Below are 9,662 nucleotides of genomic sequence, written 5' to 3' on the forward strand. Positions count from 1 at the left end.
GTTGCTTGGAAGGATGGTGGAAACAGATTGTAGCATTGATGATACTTAAAAACAAAGAACAGTAGTGTGTACCCAATTAGAAAGCTCTTTTAAAGAGCAAACACAAGGAACTGAGTGTCATACTGCTGCACCGTGTGATTTTACATGCGTTTTACAACTTGGGTGCTGTCTTTTTGTTTTTTAACTCGCTTTGTTTCCTCCTTTGCAGGAAGCCGGAGATTCTGCAGGCCCTCACAGCACTGCTAGATGCTGTCCAGCCAAGATGGCAGGAGTTCCAAAGTTATGATGAACTCAGCAGTCCACAATTCACAAATAAACTTGGTATTTTTGCCATTGGGTATAATACGCGGTGGGTCGAGGACATTCGGTACCATTATGCGGAAATCAGCTCCCAGGTGTTGGTTGGAAAAAGACTGAAGGAATACTTAAACCCAGATAAACCAGAGGGCAAAGTGATTGCAATCAAGCGTCAAAAAATGAACTGGAAGAAAGTATATTACAAGGTTTTTGAGATCACTAAAAGTGAAGCGCGCTGTCTCGAGCTGCACTTCGCTTTCGAATGGATACCCATCGCACTTTCCCGAGCAGCCGGTGACAACACTATACAGTATTTGCTTCCGGGCGGGATCCCGGACACCAATGGCCTCTACGTGATTGGCTGTGAGGAGGCAGAGGGTGAGGTTTTCTCCCCGCGGCGAGATTACGGGATACGGGTGCTGCCCAGGGTTTCCCTGCGGCGGGATTCCGGCAGCAACACTGCTGGGCCATCTCTCTTGGAGAGCGAACTCGTCGACGGAAGTGAGGTGAAGTCAAAAATCCGCTACTGTTACTTGGGCTTAGCAGAGGAGGTGACCATTCGTCATTGCATACTGCAACACTTTCAACCACCTGTCAAGATGCTGGGCCTAGAGACCTGTACCATCAACAGCTTCCTCGCTGAAAACTGTCGGGCAGGAGCCATCTCCAGATCTATTTACATCAAATTTATAGAAGTAGAAAAGGAGTATCTCTCTTCTGGCTGTGTAATTGAGTGTTTGGAAAAAGCCATGGGGTATTCTTTACGATTCACAAAGTAAATCCGACAGTAACGCACGTATTCAGTTTGGATGTGCAGAAGAGTCCTGCCTGGTGGCATTTAAAGCTGTAATAATGTCAAGGTTTTGATTTTGAAGCTTCCCACACTCGCTGTCCTAAGGATTTCAATGCCATTGTGGCTGAGGAAGGGGATTGGGTAGAACAAAATTGAATGTTCAAGACTATGGGTGGAATGATTGGGAGGGCAAGGCAGGAGCTGAAATCATGGAGAAAAGGAGTTTGCAGTTACTCTGTTCCACAGAAAGAAGATTCCAACCTGAGAGCGTGAATGTTGGAGCCTTTGCATCAATTAAAGGCTTTAATGGTCCAATGCCTTGGTTACGGTCCTATTAATGTACAGTATACTGTACAGTCCAACCAGTTTGCCTAGGACATGAATACAAGTTGTGAGAGCACCTACCATTCATAATGGTCTGGTAGTATATTGGGCTGCATGCTTCACTTGTATTCTCTACTCTTAGCATTTTCCAGCACTCAAATCCACTAGCCACTCTTGGTGATTTCATTGGGTTAGGAACGAAGTTACTAAATAATTAATATGTAACGTGTATTTTAATTGGGGATGGGGGAAGAAAAGATGAAGTTAAATAGAAATTGAGATTGGGTCTCAGTCTGTTGAAAGCATGCCTCTTCTACTGAAGTTAGCATTGAACCAGGATGGCATTGGGTGGTTGGGGGGGGCAGCAAAGTTATCTGGATATGTGTGTTGTTCAAATGGCTGTTGGAATGTAGCCCTGGGTAGCCAAAATGTCAACAAAGCCTCCTTTTCTATGGCAAATTATTATAACTTTCCTCTTCCCATAAACCCAGGTCTGCGAACCACACTTCATATTGGATCCTGACCCAACTCCACTCTGCACAGCTGCAATTATTCTGGCACTTACTGATGTGCACAGTGCCTTGACAATATCCCAGGGTTGGTTCCAGCAAAGCTGAATGATTTTGGGATAGATGGCTGCAAGGAAAATGAATGCGTAGAGTCAGGAAGGCATGAGAATGCTTGTTGAGGAAAGCCCTGGTGCAAATTATTCTTTTAGGATTCCCAAGTATAATGCAGATGGTGAAATAAAGTAACTAGATGCCCTCCATTGGCTATTTTAAAATCAGTAGTGCACTTCTCTCCAGACAGAATCTAATTTGCTTTCACAGTTGTATTAGCATCCTGGAGTGAGATTCTAAACAAAGCTTCCCAGACTGTTTTGTATTGAAGAGATTTTCTTCTTTTCACAGCTAATTGATCTCTTCTACTTTTTAGTTTCTTTTCTAATCATCTTCGTCATTGCAAAATGAGAGCTACCACGAGACAATCTAAAGTTAAGTGGTGTTTTAAGACCAAATAATAATTTGTTTGCATGGTGTAACCCACTGGTGTTTTTGCTGCCTTTAGAGAACATTTGCGTTGGTGTGGTGCACCTATGACTGAGATGTTGGGGGTGAAGCTTGGGGCTTTGTTGTTGTGTAGTATGGGTTAAGGTAAAGTCATCACTGCTCCAGAGGGCTCTAGGTTGTCTCATTCGAGAGAGAGAGAGAGAGACAAAGCACAGTTGACTGCACGGCTGGTTTGCAGTGCAGCATGGCGCAAACGGCACTGGTTCGGTTCCCACACCAGCTGTTCGATCTTGTCAAATTCGTCCCTTGGCTGAGATGTGGTGACCCTTTGGTTAAGCACTCCACCAGGCGTGCCTGTATAATGATTGAACAGCCCACTGGTCCTTTAAGATTATGGTGACATTCCCTTACTGTGGATTAAACCTCCCTCAATTGAGTGTCAAGTTAGATAAAATGTTATCAGCAGATTTCAATACAAATTAACTGCCAGGGCTTAATGAATCCATTAGAATACTTGTTTTATAATCACTTGCGTTGTTCTTTGTTTGAAGTGTCATGCACACATCAGTTTTTAATCATTGTTCTTTTTAGCAGAAACATCTTTTGTAATTCACCTTCAAAGTTTGAGATTGAGGACTGAGTAAAAAAGAAATTGCTATCACATTCTGTCAGACCAATTAGTTTTTATTAGAGAGCACTAGTCCCCAAAAGTGTCTCAAAACAATTTGAGCTTGTCACACGTTGTTCCTAGCATTAGAAATTTAAACTCTTTATAGTAAAATCCCTCAGGAGACTTCAAATGGTTCTTGTAATCGATAGCACTGTACCTTAAAAATTCAGAGTCTTCTGGTTTTTGCTGATGGACCACAGCAAACGTAAAATGTTAACATTTTAAAGCAGGTCCAGTAAAAGAGAAATCCTCTCCACAGTATTCACCTCTCAGTTCCTAACAGGCAATAGCTGAGACTTTATTTCCCAAGGTTTAAAAATAATGAGCTTTCACCTTTTTTAATGTTACATTTTGAAGTGAACTCCAAAGTATGAGCTTCAGTAGCAGCTCAAGATTGGTTAGTCTTCTGCAAACTAAAACAGGACCAAGTAAATGAGAGCAGTCAGGTTTGGTCCCTACCTTGTGCTGCTGTATCGACAGGGAGACTATTGGTACATGGAGGTTGGTATCATAGAGGGGAAAATAAACTTGTCTGCTGAAAAATATGTTGTCCTCATTGTCATATCCATTGTGTATACTGTAATAATCAAATGAAGCTAGGCTGTAGCGCTTCAAGTTTAATCTTTGCTCTTGTATCCATCATGATTTCAAATAATTTGCTGTCACTTGTCGTCTAGCCTGAGACAAAGTCTTGGACAAGATAACTAGGGTTATCAACATATACAAGCCATACTTAGAATTGATGCCTTCGTAAGAGAAAGAAGTGGGGACAAAACACAAACCTAAGCAAGATAACTTGCCTATGCTGAGATTTCTCAAGTTCTGAAGTTTATTTTTCATTCCCTTTAGTATTCGTTTGTTCATTCCTTTTTAACTCTTACATGACCCATAACTTTCTTTTGGTCTGGTACTATGAGAAGTGTCACATAGTCAAAACTTAATCCTTTTAATTTGCAGTGTACTTTGTGATGGATCATGGAATATTACAGAGGGCAGGAGCATTAACGTTACATGAAGAGCATCAAAACTATCTATCTCTGGCACATTTAATTATTGAGTAAATTAACTCTTAATCACCTGAGCCCAAAGAAGTCAAAAGATCAAAAACTCAATCAACATCAATGTTTTCAGGGTATCAGTAGAGTTTTCAATGGCATTGAAGATGACTGGGAGAGATTTTGATGTGATGGAAATGCAATCAGTGTTTGGGATTGTGTTTTGCATCACTTGTCATTTTTCCTCAAACTTAGAAAAAGATTTGATGTATCACAACTTTATTGCTCAGGACAGTTTTTTAAAGATACATAAGACACTTAATTAACATGTCTTGAAGCCATAGAGGTAAATATTGAAGTAAAGCCAGTTTGCAGCTTTTGGTGTAGATTCTCTGTTAATGGAACAAGGCGCAATATAGGGTGCACTTCCAAGTTTCTTTGAAGATCACTTTTGATATTTAACTCTTCATGTGACCTAGAAACGGAATACGAGTGACAACAACACAGCCAGGTATCCTAGAAGTTTTATAAAAACCAAAAGAACTGTGAATGCTGTATATCAGAAACAAAAACAGAAGTTGCAGGAAAAACAGTTCTGAGGAAGGGTTATTGGACCCGAAACATTAACTTTGATTTTACTTCACAGATGCTGCCAGACCTGCTGCGCCTTTCCAGCAACTTCTGATTTTGATTCTGGAAGCTTTCCCCAGGATCATAACCAATTAGACCAAGACCATGCAGGGTTGGCTAGGAGCATGGAACAGCCGTAACCTGCTGTATTCTGTGGAATCTTCACTACACTGGAATCAAAAGACATGGCACTTAAAGTTGGAAACCTAATTTCTCGGAACAACAATATGTAATGATGCAGGTCCGGTTCAGTATTATCTTACACTGAAGATGATGTAATTGATAAGTGTGTAACATTTTTAACCCATGAAACAACCTGTTGAAGATGCTGCAGTAGTGCCATTTCGATTCATCAGCCCATTGAGTGAAATGTGACTGGTACTGCAGTGACTTGGGGATAGTGATATTGTAAGTCGTAATGATCCTCAATTTTCAGTAGCTTTCTTGAGATACCCATCTTACCAAGATTAATGATAGCCAATATTAATTGGATTCCAAACTGCTTCATTGACCTTGTCTCCCACGCAAAGTAACTTCCATTAGGTAGCAAAAACAAGGGACAATAACTGTTTTCTCATTTAATAACTTGAGAAACAGGAGTAGACCATATGGCTGTTCTAGCCAGTTCCATTTCTCAATACTCATGGCTGATCATCTGCTTCAACTTAAATTTCTCTCCTCATCCCTATATCCTCTGATTTCCTGAAACCAAAAATCAGTCTGTCTCAGCCTTAATCCTATGGGATAGAACATTCCAAAGATTCACCACCTTTTGAAGTGGTGGTGGAGGGAAAGAAACTTGTGTTCATTTTCAGCCCGAAAGATTTTGAGCCTATTGGCCTGAGATTGTTCCTCTGCGTTCTTGCATCCCCAGCCAGAGGAAACAACCTTTCACTACCTACCCTAAAGTCCTCTGTTTCAATTAAGTTCTGTCTCAAAATAACTGAAAACTAATGGAACAGTCTCAAATTCATGTTGCAACCTTGTAGACATGCCTCAAATTCTGTAACTTAAGTAATCGTCTTTCAAATAGTTTTTAAAAATGAAGTTCAGTAAGTTTAGAGAGGTAGCATTTCTGCTTTGGGTCAGTGTGCATCATTACACTGTTCACCTTGAAGGTGAAGCCTGCATATTGCTGTCTTAAATGTTGTACTTTAGCAAAACTGCTGCCCATTTTAATATGAAGGCAAGAAATTGAAAATATATAGTGTGCTTTTGAAACCCTTCCTGTATCGTTTTGGAACTGAGACCATTCTGGATGTGACTGTACTTCAGTGATGAGTAGTGGACTTTGGGAGTTTATTTCATTGCCCATTCCTGGGTAAATGCATAGGTCACCTGGAGCACTTTTCTTTTGGTTTAAACTTTCATTGGACACTAGTAGCTTTGATATTATTTATGCCACTTTGTTGCCCTTAAGTCGCAAGATTTGAACAATGGTCATGAGAATTTTTTTTTAATAATGCAATCGAATCCAGCTCTAAGATGTCAGCATCCTTCGATACAAGTTGGCCAGCTGAGAAATGGGTTAGATTGGATAATTTGTGAACCCAGTTCCAGAAAGCTATGCAAAAAGCCTTGCTGAAATTAAGTAGGGCTTACATATCCTTTTAGTTTGAATTTTGAGGCTGATTCCAAGAGAAGCATCATTTATAAATAAGTCATTATTAGTGGGGGGGACAAAAAAACCATGCAATGAAAGTGTTTTTTTGTCTTGCACTGAGCAAGACTGTTGCAACAATACCAAGTTTCAAAACGAACCCCAATTTGTTACATGAGAAACAGGCAGCTTGTTTGTTGGCAAATTAACTGGCCAAAATTTGCTGTGGAAAATGCATAAGGAAAGGGCATGTCTATCCAAATCAGTTTCTCTGTATCCCTTTCAGCAGCAGTTTTGTGTGTCGATTTGATGCCATCCAGCCTATAAATAATGTCAGTTCCCTTTTCAAGGCTGTCTCCTGGTGACCTGTAGATATGTTGTGTCGATGGAGTACTTTGTTTGGCAGTAGCCCTTTGATATCTCACTCATGAACCTAACCAGTGAATGTTGACATCTTCTGACTATAGGGAATGACATTTGAATCCAGGTTGAACTCCCATCACTATAGTCACGTTTTGTATCACTGGATATTGATTTGTTTCCTTCCCTCATCCCGATCACGGTAAACGCACTGGAAGTAATTACAGATTCTGCTATTGCCCAGGGTATTAGCTAATAAAATACAGCTCAGGAATCAGATCAAACCTTGTGTGTATAGTTTATGTACCTAATGGTGCCCTTATCCACAAGACCATTATTGAGGAGCTTCCAACTTAATATTTACCACGGCTCTAGGAGACATCTCCCCTCATTCCTTTGGAAAATATTAATTCTGCTGATTTCAGCAGCCATCCAATTAGCTTTATTAATCGGGTCTGTGATCCCTCTGTTTAGAAATACAGTTCAGTAATTGTGTGCACACTACCTACTCACAAACTGCTGATGAAAAGTTTCACCAATCTACAATTTGGACAGTGTGGAAACATTCCAATCCCACCACAAAAAGCACAGGACTGCTCTGTACATAGTATATTGGCTAATAAAGGCACTAATGCTTAGGACTCTGCACCTACAATAATGGCTTACAGCTCCCTTCGCTTTCATAAATTGCCAGAGTGCACACTATGTCGGCACCTGCCTAGGTTCAATGTTACGTTCTTACATAGTGCAAGCGTTCACGAGTGGGTATTTTCAGTACTCTTAAGTTAATGTACGACTACTGGAGATCCCATTATAAATGAAGACCAAATGAAAGTCAGAGAAACAAAAACCAAATCACTGGAGAAAATCCCCAGAACAAGCCACTGTTCTGAACGATGACCAACCAGGCAGGCTGAACTGTATCGTTCTTAGTTTAGACACTGTTGATCATATAAAGATGAAGATATAGTTAGAGGTAACTTTAAACAAATAAAATTGTATTTTTTACATTTTTGTGCTTTGATTTTTTTTTCCAAAAAGTTTTATTTTGGACGTTTCTTTGCCCTCTGGTCTAAAGCTTTGATTTTAAACAGGGCAGCCATTCCTCATTGTGTAGCTGACCAATGTTGCACATGCTCCATATATAATACAGATGTATGACAGCCAGGACAAGGTGTGAAGTTGTTTTGTCAGCAAGCGGCTGATTGTTGCACTGATGTCCAAATGTCCACATTTAATGGTAGAACTAAAATCTAATCGAGTTTGCAGCAACAAAAGAAAATCACAGAATAGCAAAGAAAAACATGTTCTTTTTCCATTTTTCTTAACTGAAATATTATGTGGTATTTATCCCTGCTGTTATTGATTATATTGTAATACTTTATGAAATGATTTATCCTTTTAAGAAGGAAAAGAATAAGCATCTATGCTGACTAGCAAGTGCTTGAGACTCATATGGATTAGAATGTTGGCTCAAAGTGAGAAAGACATAAGATCATCTTTTGATTCACAAAGTTGGGGGAAATATAATCCTCACTCACTGCCCCACATAAGAATGTTAGGGATTTTCCATTATTTTCAATGGGAACTCTCAGCGGCTTTGGGATGTTTTGGTGAGATATGTCTTGTATTCTTCTCTTGATGCAGCATTAAGCTATAAATTATTAGATATTAAAGACCATTATGACTTTATTTGTGTGTGTGTGTGAATGTCTGAAATAGTAAAACTGTCTGAGATTTTACCTTTTCAAAAGCTAAAAGTAGTTTATTAAATTTGAACAGTGAAAAAAGCACAACCATCTGGGGAGCAGGAGAATCAACATTTTTGGCAGTCCTGATTAAAGGTCCTCCTGAAATGTCAACTCTCTAACTCTTTGGATGCTGCCTGACCAGCTGTGCTTTTTCAAGTACCATATTTTATTGACTTTGACTCTGACTCCAGCATCTGCAATCCTCGCCACCTTCTGAACTTCAGCAGTGTACACTACAACATCATCTTGAACACAGGAGCATGGCATCAGGTTCTTCAGTGCTGAGGATCCACACACAAACTGCTGGACAAATCTATATTAGTCTGGCAGTATCTGTGGAGAGGAAGCAGTTAATGTTTTGAGTTCAGTGACTTTTCCTCAGAACTAACCTGTTGGTTGATTTAATTGTGGGCCATCTCCCTTGTCCATGTTAAGGGAGATGGCTATATACTCCCGTGGATGCCTCTTTTGAGTTCATCTTAAATTTCCTAAACAGAGTGGCCACTTTCTCCTATGGCTCGTGGAATGGGGTGCTAATCAGGCATCTAAATAAAAGTGCCGAGTGTGGCAGTTTGGGTTTCTGCTGTTGAGAATGCCTGTTTGACCTCACCTGAACACCCCCTTCTCTGGCTACCCTCTGGTAGATTCCCACTGTTTTACTGGACTCTGAGTTTAACTTGGTTTTAGCTGTACCTTTATGGTGGTTAAAAATGTGCTGGAGCTTCGAGGATTACTGACTTTTCCTAACTTACTTACTTTGAAGGGTTGGTTTACACATGTCTGATTTCATTTTGGACTCTAGTGCTCTAAGGTAGCTGTCTCATTCCTGCAACAAAATAATCAACTAAATGAGGCATCTTGATCACCGTCTGAATTTTTTTGGGGATCTTCATTGTTCTTCCTAGGTTGGAGACAGTGTGTTGATCAGCCAGGCTCCCTGTTAATCCAACAGAAGTGCAGCCTTAGGTTCCAACTTAGATAGAAGTCTTAATCATTGTGTGACCCTGTTCTGTTATTTATCTCAGGAGACCCATGTTAGGCTCGTTTTGCTGCTTTTTTTTTTATGGCTTCTCAATTGGGTGAGGCACCTTTCTAAGCGGCTTTGGGGGTAGTTGAGTACCTGTCAGCTCTATTTGGGAACCTTCTAGATCTGTCTCCCAATTCTGAAAGATTGGTTTGCCAAGAGTGAATGTTTCCTTTAAATCTGGGTATGTCAGATTTACCAACTCTAT

At 40.2% G+C, this 9,662-nt stretch overlaps 1 protein-coding gene across 2 annotated transcripts in view; it reads left to right on the plus strand.

Annotated features, from left to right (window-relative positions):
- msantd2 (Myb/SANT DNA binding domain containing 2) overlaps positions 1-8,371 on the plus strand; it is a 33,313-nt gene extending 24,942 nt beyond the window's left edge. The window contains exons 4-5 of one of the 2 annotated variants that reach the window (XM_072593118.1): positions 209-803; positions 4,736-8,371. In XM_072593118.1, coding sequence (XP_072449219.1) covers positions 209-803; positions 4,736-4,774 — 634 coding nt within the window. In that variant the 3' untranslated portion in view covers positions 4,775-8,371. Of the gene's footprint in view, positions 1-208 lie in introns of both variants that reach the window. The other variant, XM_072593116.1, reaches the window with a different exon arrangement.
- The last annotated feature ends 1,291 nt before the right edge of the window (positions 8,372-9,662 follow it).

Source organism: Chiloscyllium punctatum, chromosome 23 (assembly GCF_047496795.1).
Source record: "Chiloscyllium punctatum isolate Juve2018m chromosome 23, sChiPun1.3, whole genome shotgun sequence".
In the NCBI taxonomy this organism is placed as follows: domain Eukaryota; kingdom Metazoa; phylum Chordata; class Chondrichthyes; order Orectolobiformes; family Hemiscylliidae; genus Chiloscyllium; species Chiloscyllium punctatum.